This window comes from Amblyomma americanum, chromosome 9 (assembly GCF_052857255.1).
Source record: "Amblyomma americanum isolate KBUSLIRL-KWMA chromosome 9, ASM5285725v1, whole genome shotgun sequence".
NCBI lineage: Eukaryota > Metazoa > Arthropoda > Arachnida > Ixodida > Ixodidae > Amblyomma > Amblyomma americanum.
This window is the reverse complement of record NC_135505.1, coordinates 131,646,868-131,673,050: the sequence shown is the minus strand read 5'-3', so window position 1 is coordinate 131,673,050 and position 26,183 is coordinate 131,646,868. Positions and strand designations below refer to the sequence as shown.

Sequence of the window (26,183 nt, the reverse complement as noted above, 5' to 3'; positions counted from 1 at the left end):
GCACCGTCACGGGCTTAACCCGCCGGGAAGAGCCCTGACCAGATAACTCTGTCGACATGTGTGCGCCGTCAAGGGGTTGCCCAGGCTCCGGGATTGAAGGAGCACAGCTGGGTGGGAGCCGAGCGACCATGAAGCGCATTATTCCCTCAACAACTGTTTTCTTCTCTTTTTTGCTGAGAACATCTTGAGTCATTGTCTCGTCGGCATATGTTTGTCTAGCATGTATACGTGTGCGAAATACAAATCAGATGACAATGTTAGGAAAGCAGTAAGGACCCTGCCCTGGGTGTGGTGGAAAATGGTGGTCGCGTTTGTGCTGTTTGTGTATTTGATTGCAACCTCTCCTTTCCAAAATGTTTAATCAGCATTCTTCCCCCAAAATGTGATTAGTTGGCGGAAACCTTATTTAACTTTCCCTAACCAGTGATTGGTGAGGTGAGCCGCTTGTAATCTTATTGGTTGTTGTCCCCGATAAGGGCGGAGACAGAGCTTGAAGGTAAGCGCTATGGGTTGAACCAAAGCTGAATTCTTCTGCTCAACGGTTTAGACATGTTGTAAATAGTTTTCTCCTTGCTTGTTTCTTCTTGTTTTATTTATGTTTAAATAAATAGTTAAACTTCTCCTTTCTTCGAGTAACGTGAATGTTTGCGGGTTAGAACCACCGGGTCATCAAGAAACCCCGATTTCATCATCAACAAGCTGTTTCCTCCCATCGCCACCTGAAGGGGATTGCAACTGGCGCAGTCTGGAGAGGGGAAACTGAACTGAGGCCATAAAGAAATTCGCGTCCCCGTAGAACTCGACGCGCGACCATTTGAAACTAACCGCTATAGGGAAAGAGCACAAGCCGCAAGGCGTGGGCGCACCCTGCGATAGGATAGGATAGGATACACTTTATTGCTCTAACAAGGTCTTTCGGTCAGACAGAGGTCTTCATCTTCAAGCAGATGTCTCCCTCCGTCTTGCAGAGGTCGGCGCCCCTATTCCAGTACACCGCTGAGTTCGGCCGCTCGCTGGGCATGAATTTGGAGGATTTGGTTGCCGCTGGAGAGCCCACTCTCCCACTGCTCCGCACTCGGATTTTCTGAGCCATGGAATGCTTTATTTTTGTCACATTCCCAAGTAACATGGTATAGGGTGGGTGTTGCACCGCGCCATGGGCAGATGTCCCTGTATTGGTTCGGGAACATTTTGCTAAGGACGTGTAAATGGGGCTGTGCTGCAAACCTGCTGGAGGAAGCTGCAAACCGGAATCATTCGCTAATTGCCCACCGAGTACACCATGGCGCGAGCAGGTGGGCGTGCCTTTAATTAATTTACAGCTGCGCCATATTGCGCCGACCGGCGTGCCTCGCGAAACAGCTCGAAAGGCAGCGTAATTTGGTAAAAAATCGAACGGTTCTCAACTTGCCACTGTCGGAAAACAGCAGGAGGGCCGCGAACTGCGCCAGCATAGCCGCAGGCAACGAAACGGTCGCACCTCTTCGCGTCAAATAGCGAAACCAAGCACATTAAAAAGGAAGCGCCTGCATGCGGCGGCGCATAATGCATCCAAATTGGCCTAGGAAGCAGAACATATAGCTAGCATACAAAACAAGATAAGCTACACGTGATTTTTTACCAGTGTTGCCGGTAACGCGTTACTTTTTTCGGTAACTTAGTAACGTACTCATTACCATTTCGGAACTCTAACGGGTGACGTACTTACGTTAACATTTATTGGTAACGCGAGGTGTCACGTTACTAGTTAAGAAAGCGCAGCGCCCCTAAAGTGATGTCCTGAATAAACAAGATGTACAGGTGCTCCCGACAACCCTTGTTGGGGCTCGCATGCACGCCAGAAAACAGTTGCTCTTGACAACGCACCCAACTAAAAAAAAAAGAGTGAGAATAGCCCTAAAGCACGAAACACGTGCACGAACACACATTCACACACTTGCCTTCACCTACCTCCCCTTCCGAAACCACTCACACACACAACTCTGTAAAGAGTGGAAGCATGCGGAGCATTTTGGAACATCACATTTTTTCAGAATTACCTTAAATTTGTCGATAGTTCAGTGATGTTTTGTTTGTCAAGCTAGAATTGATGATGAAATGTCATTTTGTGTTTAATCTCGCATTCAGAAAATGGCTTCACCATGTGCCACAGAGTTAGAAGCCATAACATGTAACTCTACAGGCAACTTTAGGCCACTACAACGTTGCTAAACTCCTGCACATTTGTGCAACGTATTCTCATTAAATCAGGAATTCGCGTTAAATCTTTATTTTGGGCTAGCATTTTGATGTGAAATGTGAGCTTTATAAAATTGTTATCATAGGTTCTTAAGGCGAAGGTTAATTAAAATTAATGGCCAAGAAGTAACGGCAAAGTAATGTGCGGTACTTTTTTTCCAGTAGCGGTATCTATACCGCGTTACCTTTTTTTGTAGGTAACGTAGGGCGGTAACGCGTTCCTTTTTTTTAGCGTAACGAGCAACGTATTTAATTACTTTCTTTCGGTAACGCCTACAACACTGCTTTTCACCCCACCATGTATATAGCGGAAAGAAAAAAAAACGGGCAATTCCTTCATGGGCTTCAGTCGAACCTGTCACGACTAATAATAATTGGTTTTGGGGGGGAATGGAAATGGCGTAGTATCTGTCTCATATATCGTTGGACACCTGATCCGCGCCGTAAGGGAAGGGATAACGGAGGGAGTGAAAGAAGGAAGAGAGTGGTGCCGTAGTGGAGGGCTCCGGAATAATTTCGACCACCTGGGGATCTTTAACGTGCACTGACATCGCACAGCACACGGGCGCCTTAGCGTTTTTCCTCCATAAAAACGCAGCCGCCGCGGTCGGGTTCGAGCCCGGGAACTCCGGATCAGTAGTCGAGCGCCCTAACCACTGAGCCACCGCGGCGGGGCTTTCACGACTCGCTAAACTCGAGTTCAAGTGAACAAGCAGTCATGTGGGGCGGGGTGACCTTGATCAATCCGACCACGACTCGAACCTATCGGGTTCATGCAAACAGGGGTTTAGAGATTGTCAACGCGCACGCCTCTTACATTCAGAACGTGCTTGGTAGCGCAATAATTAAGGTACGGACTTTTCGCTTTAAACCGGAAAAGGTACGCCAAATTCAATTTTTCGAAATTCAGTTTTAATAGAAGAGTGTCAGTACCCATGACATAAATGCCACAGTTAGCTTGAATTACATGTTCAAGAGAATAAATTATTACGAACGCAAGGCAGGGGCGTAGTGAGATCGTGGTACCTTTTAATTAAGCAGCGGTGTAGTGCGTTTTTGAGGCATTCCTCCACTACCTTACATGCCTCTGCACAGCGACATACTCCAGTACATCATTGCCAGAGCTGCGCTGATTTCGATCTTTTAAAAAAATCTTACTATATATATATATATATATAAAACAACATGGAGGACACAGTTAAGCCCCGCTAAAGCGTATGACACGGCAGGGTTAATGCCCCCATCTCCAGAAATGATCGTTCTTTAGTCTGTTCAGAGACCGGTGGGACCCGTCATTCCACTCCTGGCGAAGTGGTTACGCGATGCGCCACTTCCCTCCGATTGGCAGGTGCTGCTACCAGTCTGGGTTGCGAGAGCAACCTCTCGCGACCAATCGTTAATTTAGCTGAAACCTGCAACGGTCTCTGATGCCGAAGCTGGACAATTTGTTCCCACATCAAACACTAAATGTTCGTGCGTTAAAACGCGTTCTTTGCTTTTATTTTTGCTATTACGTAACTCTGATGCCTTTCTTTTCACGGTGTAAGAAATCCGCGATTCTCTAATGTTCAACTACATGATAAGATTATGATAAAATCGCGACCGTGATGTTCTGATGAAAACGAAATGAATATTGGATCTGAGCCTTACATCACAAATTAAGGTTGCCGTTCTTTTTCCAACAAAGAATGAAATAATAAGTAACAGATGCGACAGGCAGGTGCTCACGTTTTACCAAGCAGTTTAAGAAATACGCATTCTCTGCGAGAGCGAAATTAACATTTGTTTATTTAGTAACTTTTATATCACATAGCACAATAGGAGTAATCTGATGGTCACCAATGAATGAGTTAGAAGCTATGTTCGTGCTCCGGAGCCAATCAAAGCTGGCGAAAAAGAAACCATCATGCAAGTGTTTTTCGATGCGCTAGTTAATACATAAGAAATTGAAGAAAACAGTGAAGCGTACAAAGGTGTCCACAGGCAGGAAATTCGAACCGATGGCCCGTATCCGCGCTGATATCTGATTCAAGGTAGCAGTGCAAACTTAATCCGAAGCTGGTCATTATCAACGTACCCGTCACGGATAAGATGATCGAGGTTTAAATATTCATTAAAGCAAAAAACCTGAGAATTTGAAGCTGTTGGCTTTTTACTAAATACGTCTGCATATGTCAGCACACGCTCTTCCCTTCCTCTTGGATGAAGTACGCTCATCCTGACATTGTGCTTGAATGGCCACTGAACATAGTCGTCCATGTCGCCCTTGTGCAGCATGTACTTCATGTACAGCATTACACATGGCCAGTATCTCAGGAACACGACTCCAGGAGACATGCAGTAGCCGCACAGGTACACCTCCTCGCTGTCATAATAAGCCGTGTCGTCCTTCATCGTCTCGTTTTGAAGAGATTTCACTCCTTTTACAAAAAACTCGCAGTGCGTCACTTGTTGGCATGATTTTTGGACGCATTCCTTCAATTCAGTCTTGACTTGTTCCATGCTAGCTGCAATCTGCGACAAGTCGGCCCGAGTTACGCTCAATTTATCGTCCAGTTTTTGTTCTGCACTTGTTATACCTCTCAAACAAGTGTTAACTGTATCGCTGCATGACGCCAAACATTGTTCGAGTTCAGAGTTGGACGACCTTATTTCCTCCTGGCTCTGTCCTTTCAAAGACTTTAGTTCTTGACGTAGGGTCTCCTTAAGTGCGTTTATGCCATGAGAGATTTCGATTAATCGGTCCCCATGCGTGCTCATATCAGCATCCATTGGCTTCTTATATGCTGTGATTTGACCCGACGATGCTGCCTCATCCACTTGACCCGCTGGAACTTGGCTTTCGGATGTGACAGGCGTCGAAGTGTTGCAAGAGGCCGACCGGAGATGCGTGCACACGTCTCTGCAAAGAACGGTGGCCGAGCACCTGGTACAACGGACGGAGTGGTGTTCACATTCCAGCAGGAAATGCTGCGAGATCCCCGAAGCAGCCGTCATATAATTGCAGCCCCTGCCTTCATTCCAGCAGTTGACCTGCAAAGATACAAAATAAGTCACTTGGAGACAGGAGGTAACTATCTGGCGAGGGATCTACTTAAGACCTTCTCTGTGTATAGCCAATAGGAAATGAGTCTCGATATTATCTGCTCCTTTCCGGGAGTGAGAAAAGCGCGGAACGCGAAAAATACTTTTAAAAACAAGCTTTTCTATTTTGTAATGTGTAGTGAATATGTCTGCTTCATATTACTCAGTATGTTCGATCAAAATGATAACTAAAAATGTTGGAGTGTTAAGAGGAGATAAAATTGTGTGCCTAACCATTCGTCAAACACCTTTAAAAGGACGGAGATCTTACTGTGAACTGACACACCATATTCGATAAAAGGGCATAACTTCCTACCGAGCAGCCCGGCAACAGGTGGCAGGTCAAAATCTTTTGTTTGCTCAAGAAAAAAAAAACAACGACTTGTCCCTGATAACGATGGCGACGCTCCAGCAGCGCATTCTAGGACGCATCGGGGCGCTGCACGAGAATTTCATAGCGGCGGCTTCAGACAGCCCCGGTAGAACAGCATGCGAACTTTGAATCCAAAATGCGCATTTTCAGTACAAGAACAAGATACGCAGCTTAAAACACAGGGCGAAGTTAGAAGCAACGAGACGTCGGCCGCACTTATCAAAAAGGCAAACCTGCGGACTACATTTAATTTAGCCAAGGTAACATTAAACGTAGCCAGCCATGCGAGATTACTAAGGAGCCGAGTTCGGCTACATGATTAGAATGGAAACATAACAAAGTAATGAAACCTTCGTTATGGAACTGTTTTTCTATTCGGGGAAACGAAAATTGGTAAAAGGGGGATGCTTGTCTGAAATTTCGTTATGGTAGCTGTTGACTGAATAGAAACAGTACGTAAGCAGCGTTATAGCTAAGAGACGTCTTATTCACAAACTACTCCCTTTCTCGAAGCACACTGGCAGAATGTCTCAGGTCAACGTTCCACACACGGCGTCTGCCAAAGCCATAACGCTGGCCTTCAATGATTATCAAAATGCCCGGAATTTACGATTCAAGTTTCACAGCTACCGGCTTTCCTTGGGTGCACAGCAATGCACCACACATAGTATCTCGAGCGATCGGAAGCATTGGAAAGCGAGGAGAAATTTCCTCCCAACATGTGAGGTCTTTTAAGCGGAAATATACAGTGTTGTGCGTTTCTATCGTGAAGACTTTAAAAAAATTTCCCCGCCTCAACCGTTGGCTCATTTGCCGTGAAACTGCACACAGAGCATGCGTATTATGGTAACTTTTGTACCGTAGCAAGTTTCACAACGGTGCTTACTTAGTTGAGCCGTGCATGATGCGAAAACGTAATCGTCTACGTATAGATCGGCAACCAAAACCCGCAGACGACGCTTTTTTTCGCTGAAGGGCGGCTGTGGCGCCATCTGTTTTGGGCAGTGGAAACCGTCCCGACAAGGCCGCCGAGGCGAGCATTGCAAACAATATTCTTTAAAAGGTAAAGCCTCGTTAAATCATTTGTTCTGATATTTTTCCGCTTAATTAGCCGAAAATGTTGTAAGCGCTTCAGTAGAAGCAGACGAAACGACAGGAACGGCATATTCAAACGGCCCGCGCTCCTTGCAACGCTCTCCTCGACGGCCTTGTCGTGACGCTTTGTGCTACCGCAAACAGATGGCGCCACTGCCGCCCTTCAGCGAAAAAGCGTCGTCTGCGGGTTTTGGTTGCCGATCCCTACGTAGACGATTATGTTTTCGCATCATGCACGGCTCAACTAAGTAAGTACCGTTGTCAAACTTCCTAGGATACAAAAGTTATCATAATACGCAAGCTCTGTGTGCAGTTTCATCGCAAATGAGCCAGCGGTTGAGGCGGGGAAACTTTTGAAAGTCTTCACGATAAAAACGCACAATACTGTATTTAGCTAAGCGGTTCTACACACGGCCCAGCAGTTGGCAGAGTGACACGTATATTTTCCACCTCGCGGTACTACCTAAGCCAAAGGATCGGCAGTTGACCAAGAATTAGCCTTTTCCCAGAACACTGCGTCCTCTACCGTCACATTACTATACCAAGAATGATCAGGTACTGCGTCAAAGTAACCTTAACAGAATTGAAAACTTGTGTTCCACCTGGCAAATGACGCTCAACATATCCAGATGCAAATTCATGCCGGTAACACGAAAGCGCACTAATATCAACTACGCTACGCGTAATTATTGAACTCAACCACGCTTACCGAAGTAGAATCAGATGGTATCTAGGAATCCATATCAACAACAACCTCACCTGACCAGAGCACATCACGAAGGTTGATGCCGACGCATCGAAATCACTCGGTTTTACCAGATGGCAGACTCAGTTTTTCCCTTTCTGCACGAGAAATTTATCGCAGCGGTTTCAGGCCGCCACACTAGAAAGGCATGCGAACCGTTAGTCTAAGAAAGGCTCGATCAGTACAAGAAAAGCGAGATACACTGCTTTGCCCATAGGAAAAGGTAGAATCAGGGAGACGTCCGCCGCACGCTAAATACTTTAAACCACATGCTAACCATGGAAACGCTAAATACAGGCGGTAATGAGCGGTTATAACTAAGGCTCCGCATTCGGCTATCTTATTAAGTTTGAAACATAGGAAAGTAATGCAAAATCTATCGCCTCTTTTTCTCTCTTCGTGGAAAGGTGTATTCGTAAAGAGGAGATGTTTCGATGAGAGCTCGGTATTGTATGTGTTGCCCGAGGAGACACCGCAGTTATACCGAGCTTTAGCTAGTGGACATCTGATTCCCAAATTACTCCCCTTTTTGAAGCATGTTGGCACCATTTATCGAATCGGCATTCGATGCACATCCTCGGCTAAAACCAGAATGCCATGCTTCAATTATTATCCAGATTAACGCAGTTTACGCCGAAAAGATCGATACCACATGGTTCCTTTCGGAGCTCACCAATGTACCACGCCTAACATTTTCAGCACTCGAAAGCACTGGAGGCTGAGGAGGTTTCCTCTCACTATATCTCTCTCTGAGCTGCTTTGTACGACGCAGCAGTTAGCGTAGGGGCAGATATATTTTTCCCGGGGAGAGGATTTCAAATACTTAAGCTGTGGGGGTCCTCTTCATTTTACGAATGTGGTCTATCGGGAGTTTAACGTCCCAAACCGACTCAGGCTACGAGGGAGGCATTAGGAGAGGGCTACGGGAATTTCGATCCCTTGGTGTTCTCTAACATGCACTGACATCGCACAGTACACGGGCCTCTAGAATTTCGCCTCCATCGAAATTCGACCGCCGCGGCCGGGATCGGACACGGGTCTTTCGAGTAAACGTAAACATCCGAGCGCCATAACCCCTGAGCTACCGCGGAGGCTTTATTTGAATAAAACCAGAAAAATAATTATGGAAACGAGATATAAAACAAAAACAAGAAAAGGAAAAGAAACGAAGAGAACAATATTATAAAGATAAAGAAAATAAAAATGAAAAATCGAGAAAGATAAGAGAGGACAGGGGAAAGGCTTTCGGGCATTTCCACTCCTAAGCATACAGGTGCAGTACTGTAATATTAGACGGATATCATTGCTATCCAGCCTAATTTCATTACGGCGACAAAAAGGGCGCTGCAGCAATAGGAACATTTTACAGGGTTCTCGATTTTCAGTACATTTTTATACTCTCCTCCGACGGATGTGAAATGCGTAGACATGCGATAAACACTGTGCAGTAAATCGCAAGGCGCAAACGAAAACAAACAAAAAGAAGCCCCCCATTCTCGTAATTACCTCTCTTCTCAGGAGATCTTCAGCAGTGAAGTCCAACAGAATGACGTCCTCCTTTTCGTAGTGGTTGCCGTCCAGAGGACACTCGTTCAAGCCGCCCTGGTCGCACTGTTCGTAGCAGCACTCGCACAGCACGTGCATGCAGGGCAGCAACGCGGTCCTCTTGCGCACCAGGCCGCAGGCGCTGCACACCCTGTTGGCTGGAATAGGCTTCAGGAAGGTCAGGGGCCTCCAGTCAAGTTCCGGGGCGAACCCAACCAGCGTGTACTGCCGGCTTGCAGGATCCATAGCTCGCAAGGTAGGTTTGTTCGCTGCTCCGGCCGTTCGTGGAACTGCTTTTCCCACCGCCTAAAAGTGCGTCCTAATCTTGCTGCCGGCGGTCGTCAAGGCCACAGTCGCGACTCCAGGAGCTCACTCACGTCCACGGAGTAAAGACAGACAGGAACGCCCGCGCGGTGCAATGCGTTCGGCTGGCGCGATTTTGCTGCACTAATGTCCAGAGATGGCGCTGGTCCGGCGTTTAGCTTCGTGCTGCACTCTCTCCTTTTTCTCTTGCTGGCTGGCCGAAGGGGCTCTGTGCGGGTGTTGTTTCTGTACGCTTTCTCCTCACCCTATCCTCCTCGCAGAAACAGCTAGCATGCCTCAATGCTCCCTTCAACCCCACCCCCACACACACACACACGACCCCGCCTCGGCCGCTCCTTGAAGGGTGGTGCTTTTCTTTGAAAGGGACAATGTCGCCTCAGCGGGGACGGCCACATGTTTGAAGCTACTTCTCCCCAAACCGGTTGCATGTGCGAGGTTCCGCGTCCGCGCGGTCACAGTTTTCTTCGGCCGCAAAACTAGCAAGATGCCCGGTTGCTGCGGGCCAATGAAGCCTTGCGATTTTTCCACAATACAACTTGCGCGCTGTCGATAAACACTTCACAGATGGGCAGCAGGTGTTGTTGTTTGAAAGGGATGGCGAGAGAAAGTTGATGTCCAAGTGGACGGGGCCTGTGACGGTAATGCGGAAGACGCGCCCGTACAGTTATCTGATCAAACTCGACAATGGCGCATGTCGGACTGTCCACGCAAACAAGCTCAGAGCATACCACGCACGGGTGAATGTAGAAGGGGTGATATTCGAGGGCGACGCGGAGTTCGGCGACGTGCCCACGTTCCCCATGCGCTCAGCGCCAGGCGACGCGCTACCGCCGGGTGCTCTCGAACATTTGAACGAAGCGCCGCGCCGAGAACTAGAGGCACTGATCGAGGAGAATGGCCACGTTTTCAGCAGTAGGCACGGCAAATGCACGCTAGGAGCGCACAAAATCTAGCTAAAGGAGGGTGCTCAGCCACGGGCTGGCCATGCGTACAAGGTTCCGATGGCGTATCGGAAGGAAGTGGAGAGGCAAGCAGATGAGCTCCTGGAGTGGGGACTAATATATCCCGTGGAGAGTCCTCATGCTCACCCAGTGGTTTGCGTCGCAAAATAGGATGGGGGGCTGCGCCTGTGCTGCGATTATCGGAAGTTGAATGCGATAACCGAGCAGGACGCCTTCCCGATGAGCCTACCGTCCGAGCTGCTGTTCCGAGTAGCGAAGGCACACTTCATCAGCCTAATAGACATGCTGAGAGGCTATTGGCAAATATCCCTTGACGAGCAGGCACAGACCCTCACGGCATTCGTCACTCCGGTTGGGCAGTACGCATGGAAGGTCAAGCCCGTCGGCCTTCGAAATGCGAGTTCGACATTTCAGAGGGTCATAAACCAGGAACTAGCACCGCACCGCGAGTACGCATGCGCCTACATAGATGACCTCGCAATTTATTCAGACGCCTGGGAGGAGCATTTGAGGCACGTTCGGGCGGTGCTCGCTTCGATCTCAGCCGCCGGGTTCACCGTGAACGCAGGCAAATGTGGTTTCGCGAGACGAGAAGTCGAATTTTGGGCCATGTGGTTGGGTCGGGGAAGCACAGCGCTAGTCCAGAAAAGGTCAGGGCAATAGACGAGATGCCGAGGCCCCAGACAACGAAGGAGCTCAGAAGCTCTCTGGGCTTAGCTAACTATTACCGACAATATGTCCCCGGCTATTCCCGCGTCGTGCTGCCACTGACGAGCTTAACTAGCAGGCGGACACCGCAGCGGCTCCCATGGGATGACGAGGCGCAGAAAGCGTTTGATGATGTGAAAGCTTGCTTGAAGAGCGCATCCTCACTTCATGCGCCTGACCCAAGTCGGGAGTTCGTGCTCGCAACCGATGCTTCGGACTACGCGGTGGGAGCCTGCCTTGCTCAGTGCGATGACGAGGGCCGCGTTCAGCCTATCGCTTTTCTGAGCAAAAAGCTTAGCCCGGCTCAGACCCGCTGGGCGACTATCGAGAAGGAGGCTTATGCCATCATTTGGGCGTTAGGGCGACTTGAAGTCTGGTTGTGTGGTGCACAAATTCGGGTCATAACGGACCATAACCCGCTCAAATACTTGACTCTCAGTAGTCCGCACAGCGCCAGGATAACACGCTGGGCACTCGCTCTGCAGAGATTCGATATCCGGGTCGAGCACAAAAAGGGGGAGCAAAACGCCAATGCCGGTGCAATGTCGCGACTCGCAGCTGCCAACTAGAGGCGTGGGGGAACCCGGGGCCTGAAGTTATGTCATTTATGGAGGTGTACCCTAAGCCTTTGGCAACGCATATGCTTCGGCAGCGTCAGGGGGTGCTTCTTCGGCTCCGGGCCCGCTGCACGTTGGTCTGTTCTGTTCTGTGTGTGCTTCATTCTAAGATGTTATGCAGCACACTTGGTAGGGAGGTGTCGTGCGCGGCTGGCTTGGGCACATCCGGAGCGCCAAGTAAACGCGTACGGAAAGCCGCCTGTGTGTGGACAAGAGTGCGTACGATGTGATTCATTTTCTTTTTTTTTGACCCCACATGGAACTAATGAGTCAAGCGGACGGCGCCGGAGCGGAGTGCGGGGTGCTCAGGCGACCCAGCTTGGCCGGGCCCCATTGTTCGCAGCCCCGCTCCGAGAAGCAGCAACGAAGACGCGCTACGCCTTTAATTCCTTCCGCGGCGACGCTGCCCAAGGCCATGACCCGGGCGGCGGTCGTTCAGTGTGTGACTAGGAGGCAATTTTGGAGACGCGTTCCTCATGCTCACTGTGAATGCTTATCAGCTCCATATGACTGCCAGGCACTTCCTGTGCACGTGGGGGCATCAAGAAGAATTGGGTAGTGGTGGCGCCTTAAGTGGCCCCTCGGAGACGGCTTTCGACAATCTGTGCGGTCGTCGCATGCTCTTTAAGCGAGTAAACATGGCGCCCTGCGGGGAAGGATGGAGTGATCCGAGAGGACAATTACTGTTAGTATTCGTGACAATGACCTGTCCCCTCTCCCCCATCTTTGATTTGGCGTGTTTTACTCTCCTCTGTCTCTTTTTCAATGTGTTTTCCTCTCCCATGTGTTTTATTTGATGTGTTTTCCTTTCCCCGGTCCTTGATTGGATGAGTGCTTGTGTTTTGACCTAATTGGTTGGTGTCACCGCTGAGGGTGGGGACTTAGGGATTAAAAGAAGACGTGTTGGTGGGACCGGGGGTTGATTTCGTCTGGTCACTCTGCGGATCAATCAGTATGTACATAGTTGTTCTCCTTGTTGTACCTTCCATTCTGTTTTAACTATTTTATGTGTGATTAAACAGTTTACTTCCTGAAGTTCCTCGAGTAATGTGACTGAGCAAGTTTAGAACCTCAAGACGTCGGCGTCCAACAACTTCTACCTTTCCCCTTCGGGCTGACATCAAAGAAGAGAAAGGGGTAAAAGGAACGCAACTGGCCCCCCTCATATTCCGAAATTTTGCCCAATCTAATTTCTAACACCTCGGCTCGTTTTTGCTTCCTCTCTTTGTTATATTCCGGGTGCATAATTTTTCGCAGGGGGGGGGGGGGTCATCAGATTTTGTCTGATTTCCCTATCTAGCTCCACCTCTTGCGCGGGACACCTATCCGGTTTTATTCCAACTTTGGTCAGAATGGCTCTTCCTGTCCTCGCGGTGCTAAGTCTCTCAATTTGGGAGGTTCGCACCGCCTCCACCAATTCTGGGCGGGGCATGTAATATGCGGCTGGCTGACTTGCAAGCGAACCGCTCGCGAATCCCGGCTCCGCGGCGCATGCTCCCTCTCTCAAGCGGCGGCGGCGGCAGCTCCCACGAGAAGGTTCGGGAAAGTTGGAAATTCTTCGTCCCATGTGCACATCCACGAAGAATTTCCAACTTTGCCGAAACTTGTCGCTCCCGCCCCCGCTAGAGAGAGGGTGCATGCGCCGCGGAGCCGGGATTCGCGAGCGGTTCGCTTGCATGTCAGCCAGCCGCATTATATGACATGCCCAGGCCCATTTCTTCCTCCTCTTGACTTCGACTAGGATGTCACTGACGCGCGTTTGTTCCCTCACCAACCCTGCCCGCTTACGGACTCTTCATGTTACACTTATCACTTTTCTTTCCATAGCTCGCTGCGTTGCCCATAACTTAAGCTGAACCCTTTTTCGGTAGCCTGCGCGTTTCTGCCCCATAGGTGAGGGCCGGTTACATTCAGCTGTTGTATACTTTTCTCTTGAGGGATACTGGTAAACTGCTATTCATGATCTGAAAGAACCTGTCATATGTGTTCCATACCATTGTTATTCTTCTAGTTATTTCCCTCTCGTGGTTCGCATCTGCAGTCACTATACCTGGCATAAGTAGACGTATTCCTTTATCACTTCCAACACCTCGCTACCAATTGAGAACTGCTGTTCCCTTGGGGGACTGTCGAGCATCGGTTCGGTTTTCTGCATGTCAATTTTAATTTTTTTTTAAATCGGCGCTGAGTAAAGCTTCACGGTGTTCCTCAGGGTCACTTGTCGTTGTCAGTCGCCAGTGTTATCCTTCTCGTTTGCAGTTGGCCCCCATTAATAATGACTGACTCGAGAGATGCGTGCGTCACGGCTTGAAATCAGGGCATAACAGAGAATCGGGACAGTTTTGAAGCAGCTGCCGTCGTTACATTTGTGGAAGCTGATTGGGGTAAAATTTAAAACAAAGGATAAAAAACAATAAAAAAGAACCCTTAAACGTCGGCTTTAAGAGTAGATGGCAACAGCGTAATCGCGCCCAGCTGGCGAGCTGCTATCGGAGCGCCAATCGACTGTCGCTGTCGGCCGCGGAAGCTAATCGGGCCGCCTGCGCAGCCGAACTATGACTAACGGGATGGCAGCGCCTCTCGTGCACTGATGCCAGTGCAGGTTAAAGACCCCCAGGTGGTCGAAATTATTCCGGAGCCCTCCACTACGGCCCCTCTTTCTTCCTTTCACTCCCTCCATTATCGCTTCCCTTGGGGCGCAGTTCAGGTGTTCATCGTGATAAGGGAGACGGTTGCTCAGTCATTTCCTTCTCCCCCCCCCACCAAAAAAAGAAAACAATTTCCGCCATACAGTCTGAGACAGACGAGACTGATGTCAAAGTAGTATCGCGTCACCAAGTAGCGGCACACTCAATGGGCAGCCTCGCGGCCTGTGTATACCCCCCCTCTCTCTCTCTGTTTGAAAGGGGACGTCGGAGGACGGCTTGCCATCTGATGACGCCGAGCCGAGTAGCTCTGCACTCGACATTTACCGGCCACACCAGCTGCGGCGAGTCCAAGAAGCAGCGTTCGCCCGAGGAGCCTCTCGACTACGGCAGCAGTACGTGATTGAACGACAGTAATCCGATGTTAATGAAATGAAAAATACAAAGTTTTCATTTAATGCTCATTAGCCACTGGGTAACATACGATGGAATAGGAAAAGTTAACTAGCACGCGCTTTGACATGTTTTGAATGTTCTGCCCTTCAGCCCATTATTTATGCGCAAACTACGCAACAGTTGTGGATCTTGATGGTGAAGCTGTAGGTCTCGTATTTGTATGTATGTATTACGTATTTATGTATGCATGCATGTTTGTATATATGTATGCATGCATGCATGCATGTATGTATGTATGTATGCATGTATCTATGTATGTATGTATGTATGTATGTATGTATGTATGTATGTATGTATGTATGTATGTATGTATGTATGTATGTATGTATGTATGTATGTATGTATGCATGTATGCATGTATGTATGTATGTATGTATGTATGTATGTATGTATGTATGCATGTATGCATGTATGCATGTATGCATGTATCTATGTATGTATGTATGTATGTATGTATGTATGTATGTATGTATGTATGTATGTATGTATGTATGTGCGCGTGTGGTGTGCGTGTGGTGTGCGTGTATGTATGTATAAAATAGACTGACACACGCTGAAAAACACATCAGGCGTCTATGGCGTCCGACTGCAGAGAAGACTGGTCCCCAGTCGAAACGTCAGTAAAACGCTGTTATGATTCTAACGTGTGTCAGTCTACCATATATATCAATCTCATCGGCGGAAATTGTCATCGCGTACATAGTTGTAATGCTCATAGCAGTTGAGCTTCTAACAATTAAAAGAAATGGATGCTAATTCGTTGATTACTTCACAATAACCACTAAACTGAAAATTGCCACAAAATAGTGCACTCGCTGCATAAAATAAATCGTAATTTAGCGTACGCGGGTCAATGGATTCCGCAGATATGCTACGTTCGTTGTACGAAGGCAGTGGCTGCTCACAAGACACCGATTTTAGCGGAAGGTGAGGCGTGAAATATTGCGTGGTTTTGCATAATTGAACAAAACTCACTAGTTCATCATTCTCTGGTACAACTCGGTCCTGTTAGAGTGCTGTATGTGCTGAATTTACAAAAGAAGCGGCAAATTTTTTTCCAAACGGCCCACCGCGTCACATGCACACAGTGCAACCAAACGGGAGAATAATAATAATAATTGGTTTTTGGGGAAAGGAAATGGCGCAGTATCTGTCTCATATATCGTTGGACACCTGAACCGCGCCGTAAGGGAAGGGATAGAGGGAGTGGAAGAAGAAAGGAAGAGGTGCCGTAATGGAGGGCTCCGGAATAATTTCGACCACCTGGGAAATTATTCCGGAGCCCTCCACTACGGCACCTCTTTCTTCCTTTCTTCTTCAAAATCGTAAAAATAATAATAATTGGTTTTGAGGGAAAGGAAATGGCGCAGTATCTGTCTCATATATCGTTGGACACCTGAACCGCGCCGTAAGGGAAGGGTAAAGGAGGGAGTGAAAGAAGAAGGGGAGAGAGAGGTGCCGTAGTGGAGGGCTCCGGAATAATTTCGACCACCTGGGGATCTTTAACGTGCACTGACATCGCACAGCACACGGGCGCCTTAGCGTTTTTCCTCCATAAAAACGCAGCAGCCGCGGTCGGGTTCGTTTTTATGGAGGAAAAACGCTAAGGGGCCCGTGTGCTGTGCGATGTCAGTGCACGTTAAAAACAAAATGAGGAAAATTGGCTTCCGAGGAAAGGAAACGGCACAGTAATTGTCTCACATCTCGGCAGGCACCTGGACCGCTCCGCAAGTGAAGGGATAAAAGAGTGAGTGTGAACGGAATTGGAGCGCCGTGGTGGCTCAGTGGCTAGGGCGCTCGCCTACTAAGCTAGATTACCCGGGTTCGAACCCGAGCGCGGCGGTCGTGTTTCGATGGAGGCGAGACGCAAAGGCGCCCGTGTGCTGTGCGATGTCAATGAACGTTGAAGATCCCCAGGTGGACGAAATTTTTCCGGAGCCCTCCACTACAGCACCTCTTTATTCCTTTCTTCTTTCACTCCCCCTTTACGGCGCGGTTCAGATGTCAACTAGATGTTAGATACTGCGCCATTTCCTTTCCCAACAATCAACTTTCAGTTGCAAAGTTGTGCCGTAGTGGAGGGCTCCCGAATAATTTCGACCATCTGGGGATCTTTTCTTTAAGCGGCTCTCTTCCATTTTATTCCCCCTTTTGAAGCGAGACCTTCTCTACGCTAGATAAGGCCGATTTCGCCGTCCGTTGCCGGTTGACCTTCAGATAAGCCAGAGGTCAAGTTTGGCTAATGGCCTAATCATATGACGTCCACCATGGTATCGCACCACTTGACATTTTCCCTTTTGATTCATCGGTAGAGGGCGGTAGAATAGGCCGCAGTGTTCATTGGACGACCAACCTAACCACCACCTGCCAGGTTTTTGGGGTTGGTTTGAGTGGACGCGCTGCCCATCCAGTGTGCGGAACGCACTCAACGTTACAGACGCCAAGCCGCGTCTTGTTTCCGGATACGCCGCAGCTTTCGCTCTCGAACCAGGTTCAGTGGTAGTTAAGCGGCAGCTAATTTTTTCAAAGCGGCACGTTAAGTTGATGTTTTGAAAGAAATGGAAAATACGCACCATTTTGTTTCTATTATATACGAAATTAAGCACGGACATCCCAAAGGTCACTCAATGTCGGTAGAGGTCATGGGTCAAGGTCAGCGGTCAAGTGTTCTACACCTTGGCTGGACTGAAGATGCTTGCTTGGACTGAAGATCGTTCAAGGTCGTTGTGCTGCGTACCCGAAGACTGCTTTAACTCGCGTAGTGAAGCTTTTCGCTTCAAAATAAATACAAGGGTCAGTTCTCAAGTATTGTTCAAGGCAGTAGCTGAAACTTCATCCGCAGCTGATCATCATGGAGGTACCCGTCACGGATTTCATGTGTGAGGATAAATAGTGCGCAAAAGTGAATCGGCTGGTTGCTTGATGTGGTTGGCTTTTGGTTATCGCGGTCATGTGGATCTGGTCTAACTTGCATCACCCGCTCAGCACCTGCTCCCGGGCGAATGACGCTGAACATGATCTTGTGATAGAATGGCAACTTGACAACGTCGTCCATGTCACCCTTGTGAAGGATGTACTTCACGCTCACAAACAGATTTCCATGGACTTTCGAGATCTGCACTCCAGGAGACATGCAGTAGCCAAGAAGGTACACCTTCTCGCATTCTTACTCAGCACAGCCAACCTTCATCGCCTTGTATTGAAGCTGCTTCACCCCTCCCACAAGAAACTATCACATCGTCACTTGTATATCGGTTCCTCTACGCGCATCGGCGACGGGTTGCAATGTTTTTTGAACGCTTTCTTGCAACTCAGCTCCCACATCTGCAATGCTGGGTGCAATCTGGGAGGGATCTTCTCTAGTTCCGTTCACTTTTTTTCTACACTGACATCAGTTTTCGAACAAGTGTTTACTTTATCGCTGCATGTCGCAGAACATTTTTTCAGTTCAGCGTTAGATGACGCCATTGCCTCGTGGTCTTGTCTTTATAAACACGTTAGTTCTTGACGCAGTGTCTTCTTTAGTGTGTTTATGTCATGAGAGATTTCGCTTAATCTGTCCCCATGTTTGCCGATGTCAACAGCCATTGAGCTCAGACAAGTTGTGATTTCAGCCGCCTGCCTTTCCGTATGACTTTCAAATGTCCCTTTGAAAGAAGTCAAAGATGCTGCTTCATCCAGGTGAACCTCTGGAACTTGGCTTTCGGATGCGACAGGCGTCGAAGTGTTGCAAGAGGCCGACCGGAGATGCGTGGAGATGCGTGCACACATCTCTGCAAAGAACGTTGGCAGAGCACCTGGCACAACGGACGGAGTGGTGTTCACATTCCAGAAGGAAATGCTGGGAGATCCCTGAAGCAGCCGTCACATACTGACACCCACTAGCTTTCTTTCCAGTAGTTGACCTACGAGGGGACAAAAGAAGTCACTTGGTCACTTCTGAAGATATTGGAAAAGACTCAAACGTTCCCACTGTGAGGTGAATTGGAAATGAGATTGGATTATAACTGCTCGGTGGTGGGCCTTTTATGGTGACGTAAATTTTTAATTCTTCATCCTTGAATTTATTTTGAGAAATTAAACACTGCACGTTAAAGGCCATTAGCACGAACGACCACATTTTCTATTTGGTGTGTATACTAATCTTGATTAGTACACCTCGCTCGGCATGTTGCATGTAAATCATAAATAAAGGCATTCAAATGTGAAAAAAATTGCACGTTGTTTTCCTAACGATTCGTAAAACATCTTTAAAAGGAAGGGACGCTAAATGAACTGACACATCGTGTTCAAGCAACCGACGTAACTGTTATTGGGTACTGATAATTGGATACTGATAAAAAAGCGATGTTTCGCTGAATGACTGTTCTTCTTGAAGCACACTAGCATCATCTCCCAGGTAGACGTTCTAGGAACGGCCTCTGCCAAAGCCTGAATGCTGAGTTTCAACGATTATAGGAATGCCCGCACTTTCCAACGAAAGTTTCACAGACGACTGGTTTGCTTCGGTGCTCACCAATGCAGCTTGCACACCATCTCCATCCCTGGAAAGCAATGGAGGCTGAGAAGATGCCTCTCACCATATTGATATTTGAGCTTTCAAGCAGAAACAATTTGCGCAGAGAGAATCCAATGTTTTCCAAACAGAGATGCTACATAAAATGCGTTGGAGTTGGAATTTATAAACAGATGACAGCCTGATTATTTTACAGATGCAATTCCTATCCTAGAAAACACTAAGCCGATAAGCGGGCTCTGGAACAAGGGCAATATTTTGCAGGGCTCTTTCTTCCAATTCCACTGCCGTTCTTTCCTCCTCTGGGTGGGAAATGTGCAGACAAGCAACAAGCGAAAAGAAACAAAAAAAGGGGGAAGGCACCAGAAGATCTTAAATTGTCGCCTACCTTTCTCCTAAGCAGGTCGTCAGCAGGGAAGTCCATGAGGGTGACGTCATCCTTCTCGTACCCGCATCCGTCCAGAGGACACTGGTGTGAACCGTTCTGGCCGCACTGTTCGTAGCAGCACTCGCACAGCGCGTGCATGCAGGGAAGCAACGCGTATCCCTAGCGGACCCGCCCGTAGGCGCTGCATACTCGGTTGGCTGGAATAGGCTTCAGGAAGGTCGGGGGCCTCCAGTCAAGCTCCGGAGAGAACCCAACCACCGTGTACTGCTGGCTCGCAGGAGGCATTGTTTACGATGTGCAAGGTTGTTTCGCGCTTGGTGCCAAACTGGGAGCGCGTGGCCGCCCTGGTTCGAGAAGCGCTGTCGCCGACAACCGACGAGAATGCGAGGCACAGTGCGCATGGCGGCCGACCTCACTGCGCATGTGCTCTACTATCGGCGGCCACGCGCTCCCAGTTTCCCTCTGGTGTGAAACGGCCAGTCGGCTGGCTGCGCATGTCGTACGAGGCATTGCCCTTTCCTCCCTGTTAACCCTTGACGCCTGACGTTTAATACACGATGCACAGGCCAAAAATGCAGATAATTGTAATTTCTGCCCTCATATCAACTTGAATTGCTACCATACTTCAAGTACCGCTCTTCTTCAACTTATCAACGCAAGGCCAAAATATAAGCTTCCGGAGAACAAGGAGGCCCGCGAAAAGATATATTGCTAAAGTTAGCCCTAATGCGAAATAGTCCGAAATTTGTGGTCGCAATGCTGCATTCACAGATGATAGAGCTGATTTGAATTTTGCACTTGAATTGCGGTATATGCCTCCGTACTAGCATATGGTTTTTTGGTCATGAGACAGCAAGATATATAAATATCAGCTCCAATAATTTAATATGTAATTACTTGGTTTGGCTTTATGGGTGTTTAACGTCCCAAAGCACTTCAGGCTATGAGGGACGCCGCAGTGAAGGGCTCCGGAACAATCGACCACCTGGGGTTCTTTAACGTGGTCTGACATCGCACAGTACACGGACCTCTAGAATTTCGCCTCCATCGAAATTCGACAGCTGCGGACGGGATTTAACCCGTGTCTTTCGGGTCAGCAGCCGAGAGTAATAACCACTGAACCACAGTGGCGGGTAATTTGTAATTACTGTTTTCTTAGCGAATAAAATAGTTTTTACATTTTTTTCGGCGTTTTCAACCGATGTGAATTAATGAGTCAAGGTCTTCGCGCCGGAAATGTCGCGGAATATTGAAATGTTATGCGTATACAGATATAGGGCAGTTCAGATGTGATGATCATAAGATTAAAATCACCCTTTTTTTTTGAACTGAGGTTTGATCGCTGCTTATGCACGCATACGGGGTGTTTCACGTAACTTGAGCCAGGGATTAAGAAAAGTGTTGCACCGGAGGTGGGTGAAATCGCCGGTGCATTGCTTCCCATGACCGCACCTTGGGCGTGTTTGGTTTGTTATTCACTTGAGTTGGAACTGCGCAAAAAGACGGGACAGAAGCAGCGGTTTTCTCCTCTCCCGTGCCGTTGTTCTGCGCTGTTCTGTCACAAAAGTATTGCTTCCCGTGGAGTGGCGCTCCTCGCAGTATATTTAAATTCTGGTTAATTACGTAATTTTATACGAAAAGTTTCTTACGTTCACTTTAGGGTCAGGCGCTTTTCGTTAACTTTTAGAGGGCGTTACAAAACAAACAACTCAGATTTCTTACTTTTTTCGGAAGCGTGTTTTAAACGAAGGAAACAGGCGCTTTGACCCTGCTCATGTAAATGGCCGCCGCTCAGTTCGCCGAGCTGCGCGATGATAAAAAAAAGAAACAAACAGGTTTAAAATGCGCGAGTTCACTGCTTTCGCATCCTATTTTGCTTTGTCTGTGCGACAGCTCCTTGATAGCTTCGTCTTGACTAACTGTAGATGGCGTGCCTATCACTTATGGCCGTTCACGACGCGCGCTTTCCATGTTCCCAGAAAATGTGCTGACGCAGGCTGTGATGGCGTCGTTTACCTGACAGGGCCAAGTTGAGTAGTCGAGTCATCGGGTCGAAAGCCGGTTATTGGGTTCATGTAAACGCACGCAGGGCTGGGAGTTGGGGGTCGCGTTCAGTCAACTTCGCTACAAGGGGTAGGTTGACTCAACTCGACGCTGTCTCAATGTTCTTTAGCCATGTCGAGTCGAAGAGTCGGGTTAGTGGGAGGGGAGATGATAAATCTGACCCGCCGCGATGGCTAAGTGCTAGTGTGCCCGGCTACTGAGACGAATTCCCTGGTTCGATCCCGGCCACGGCGGCCGCGTTTCGATGGAGGCGAAAGGCGCCGGTGCGGTGTGTGGTGTCAGTGCACGTTAAAGATCCCCAGGTGGTCGAAATTAGTCCGCAGCCCTCCACTACAGCACCTCTTTCTCTCTTTCATCTTTCACTCGCACCTTCCTCCCTTACCTTACTTCGCGGTTCGCATGTCCACCGAGATATACGAGGCAATTACTGCGCCATTTCATTTGCTGAAAACCGAATGTTCACAAACGTATTTGCACTTTTTGGGTGATAAATGCGAACCTGTGTTTCACTTGCGCCGTCACGCCTCCGAGAGAGCGGAGGCGTGACGGCACCACCGCTGTCTCGGAGGCAAGCACTGCCTTCTCCCATTGGGCTGTTCGGCGCTTGCTGCTGCAGTCGAACCTGCATCGACTCGCTAAATTCAAGTTCGTGTAAACAAAACTCGTCGTGCTGGCGGGGTGGCCTTGCTCAACCCGTCTCCCGACTCGGCCCGACGCTATCGGGTGCATGTAAAAAGGAGTTTAGACATGGTGAACGCCCACGCCTCTTTCATTCAATACGTGATTGGCAGCGTTATACTTAGGGTTCGGACTTTTCGGTTTAAACCGAAAAAGGTACGCCGAATTCAATTTTCCAAGTTTGGTTTTAATCGAAGAGTGCCATGACCCATGACATGGACGCCACAGCTATAGCATGCATTACCTCTTCAAGAGAATAAATTATTACCTACGCCAGCCAGGGGCGTAGTGATATTGTGGTACCTTTTGATTAAGCAGAGGTGTAGTGCGTTTTGAGGCATTGCTCCACTACCTTACACGCATCTGCATACCGACAGGCTCCAATCCATCCTCGGCAGAGCTGCGCAGATTCCGATATTAAAAAAAAAATAAAATGGAGGACACAGTTGAGCACCGCTGTAAGGGCATGACACGGCAGGGTTAATGCTCCCATCTCCGGAAATGATCATTCTCTACAGTGTATTCAGACACCACTGGGACTCGTCATACCACTGATGGCGCAGTGGCGCAGAGGTTACGCGATGCGCCACTTCCCTCCGATTGGCAGGTGCTGCTACCAGTCGGGGTTGCGAGAGCAACCTCTCGCGACCAATCGTTAACTTAGCTGAAACCTGCCACGGTCTCTGATGCCGAAGCTGGACAATTTGTTCCTACATCAAAAATTAAACTTTCTTGCGTTAGAACGCGTTTTGCTTTGATTTTTGCTATTACGTAACTCTGAGGTATTTCTATTCATGGTGTAAAAAATCCGCGATTCCCTAATGTTCAACTACATGATAATAAGATTGATAAAATCGCGACCGTGATGTTCTGATGAAAACGAAATGAATATTGGATCTGAGCCTTACATCGCAAATTAAGGTTGCCGTTTTTTTTTTCGAACAAGGAATGAAATAATCAGTAACAGATGCGACAGGCGGGTGCTAACGTTTTACCAAGCTGTTAAGAAAAACACACTCTCTGCGAGAGCGAAAACAGCATTTCTTGATTTAGTAACTTTTATTTCACATACTGCATTGAGAGTCATATGATCGTCACAAATAAATCAAAATTAGAAGCTATTTTTGTGCTCCGTTGTTAATCGAAGCTGTTCAGCAAAAAACCATCATGCACGTGTTTTTCGATTAATTTCTACTGAAGGTATAGTTAATAGCTAAAAAATTAAGAAATGAAGGGCAGGAAATTCTAAGCGGTGGCCCATGTCAGCGCTCCAGTCTGACTGAAGGCAGCAGTGTAAAATTTATTCGAAGCTGGTCATTATCAACAAACCCATCACGGATGAGATCTTTGAAGTAAAAATATGTAGCAGAGTAAACAGCCTGACGACTTGATGTTGTTGGCTTTTGATTACCTGGGTCATCTGGAGTTGGCCTAAATACCGGCACACGCTCTCCCCTTCCACTCGGATGCATTAAGCTCACCCTGATCTTGTGCTTGAACGGCCATTGGATGTCGTCGTCCATGTCGCCCTTGTGAAGGGTGTACTTGACAAATAGCAGTAAAGATGTCGAGTCACTCATGAACCTGACTCCAGGAGACATGCAGTAGCCGCGTAGGTACACCCTCTCGCTGTCATACTCAGCCCTGCCGTTCTTCAGCGCCTCTTGTTGAAGCGACTTGGCGCCTCTGACAAAAAACTCGCAGTGCGTCAGTTGTAGTGCACTCACTCTACGCGCACCGGTGACGGGTTGCAATGATTTTTGGTCTCTTTCCTTCAATTCAGCCTTGACTTGTTCAATGCTAGCTGCAATCTGCGACAAGTCTATTCCAGTTGCGCCCAATTTATTGTTCAGTTTATTTTCTACCATTTTTATACGTCTCAAACAAGTGTTAACAGTATCGGTGCATGACGCCAAACATTGTTTGACTTCAGCGTTGGATGACGTTATTTCCTCGTGATTCAGTTCTTTTAAAGACGTTAGTTCTTGACGCAGTGTCTCCTTGAGTGTGTTTATGCCATGAGAGATTTCGCTTAATCGGTCCCCATTCGTACTGGTATCAACAGCTATTGGCCTCGGATATGCTGTGATTTCACCCCCCTGCCCTTCGAATGTTCCTCTCAAAGAAGATGCTGCCTCATCGACTTGAGACACCGGAACTTGGCATTCGGATGCGACAGGCCTCGAAGAGTTGCAAGAGCCCCACCGGAGATGCGTGCACACGTCTCTGCAAAGAACGGTGGCCGAGCACTTGGGACAACGGACGGAGTGGTGTTCACATTCCAGCAGGAAATGCTGGGAGATCCTTGAAGCTGTGGTCGCGTACTCGCAGCCACTGCCTTCGTTCCAGCAGTTGACCTGAATAGACACAAAAAGTCACTCGGAGAGTTGCTGTGATTATATGGCGAGGGAGGTACTTCTTACATTCTCTATAGAGTAAGTGTATTGGAAACAGCCACTCGGCTGTGGAGCTTTGACGGCTACGGATATTTTTCATTCTTCGCCCTTGAATTGATTTTCAGAAATTAAACGCTGCTCGTGACAAACATATAGGAAGACAATAACATTTTCAATTTTCTGAGTACAGTGAACATTTATCGTGCGCCTTGCTCAGTTTGTCGTAGGAAAATCATGACCAAGAAATTGGCGTCAAACAGATTAAAAACTGTTTGCCTCACTATTCATTGCAACTTTTTGAAGGTTTGAGAGTGGTACTGTGAACTGATAAACCTTGTTCCAGAAAGGCACGTAGCTTATCACCGAGCAGCCCGGCAACAGGTGGGAAGTCACACTGTATTGTTCAGCGAAAGATACGACGGCCTGCCCCTGATATCTTTGGCTTCGCTACTGCACAGCATTCTAGTGTGCATCGAGGCGCTGTGGGACGACTTCGTAGCGGCTGCTTCAGGCATCCGCGGTAGAATGGCATGGGTACTTTGAATGCAAGAGCCGATTTTTCAGTACAACAAAAGCAAGATTCCCTGATTTGCAAATCGGGCGAAGGGTAGAGCAAGGAAGACGTCGGCCGCACTTGATTGAAACCCAAGGCTCCGCACTACATTTAATCACATGCTAACCAAGGACCCATTTCCCTTACTAGTGTGCCCTGCAAACTAATGGAACACGTCATCTATACTCATATTATAAACTTCCTCGACTCGAACAATTTTTTCCATTCGTCTCAACACGGTTTTCGGAAAGGTTTTTCTTGTGAAACGCAGCTAGCCCTATTCATTCATGATTTACATGCTAATCTCGATTCTAACCTACAGACCGACGCCATTTTCCTGGATTTTGCAAAAGCATTTGACAAGGTACCTCATAAACGCTTAATCCTAAAACTTTCCCGTTTGAACTTGCCCCCCGACATAGTAAAATGGATAGAAGAATTCCTGACTAATCGCTCCCAGTTTGTCTTTGTTAACAATCAAAATTCCAATCCGCTACCAGTAACATCAGGCGTCCCTCAAGGTTCTGTACTAGGCCCGCTTCTATTCCTAATTTATATTAATGACTTACCGACCAATGTGTGCTCTAATATTCGTATGTTTGCGGACGACTGCGTCGTTTATCGCACAGTTACTAACGCCTCCGACCCAACATACCTTCAAGATGACCTAAACCGCATACAGGAATGGTGCGACCGTTGGCTAATGGAACTGAACCCTCATAAATGTAAACGTTTGTCCTTCCACCGCCGCCGTAACCCGCTTGATTTCCCATATGTAGTCGCTAACGTTCACCTG

The 26,183-nt window shown here is 48.0% G+C and overlaps 2 protein-coding genes across 6 annotated transcripts in view; both read right to left on the bottom strand.

Annotated features, from left to right (window-relative positions):
- The window catches only part of LOC144104382 (TNF receptor-associated factor 6-like), a 375,592-nt gene that overhangs the window by 75,331 nt on the left and 274,078 nt on the right, over positions 1-26,183 (bottom strand). The window lies entirely within an intron of this gene.
- Positions 2,718-26,183, bottom strand: part of LOC144104384 (TNF receptor-associated factor 3-like) — a 46,319-nt gene continuing 22,853 nt past the window's right edge. Inside the window, exons 1-2 of one of the 5 annotated variants that reach the window (XM_077637356.1) lie at positions 9,042-9,341; positions 2,718-5,271 (exon numbers count right to left, since the gene is read on the bottom strand). In XM_077637356.1, coding sequence (XP_077493482.1) covers positions 4,267-5,271; positions 9,042-9,326 — 1,290 coding nt within the window. In that variant the 5' untranslated portion in view covers positions 9,327-9,341 and the 3' untranslated portion in view covers positions 2,718-4,266. Of the gene's footprint in view, positions 5,272-9,041; positions 9,342-23,478; positions 24,796-26,183 lie in introns of those variants that run through there. The other 4 variants (XM_077637357.1, XM_077637355.1, XM_077637354.1 and 1 more) reach the window with 4 other exon arrangements.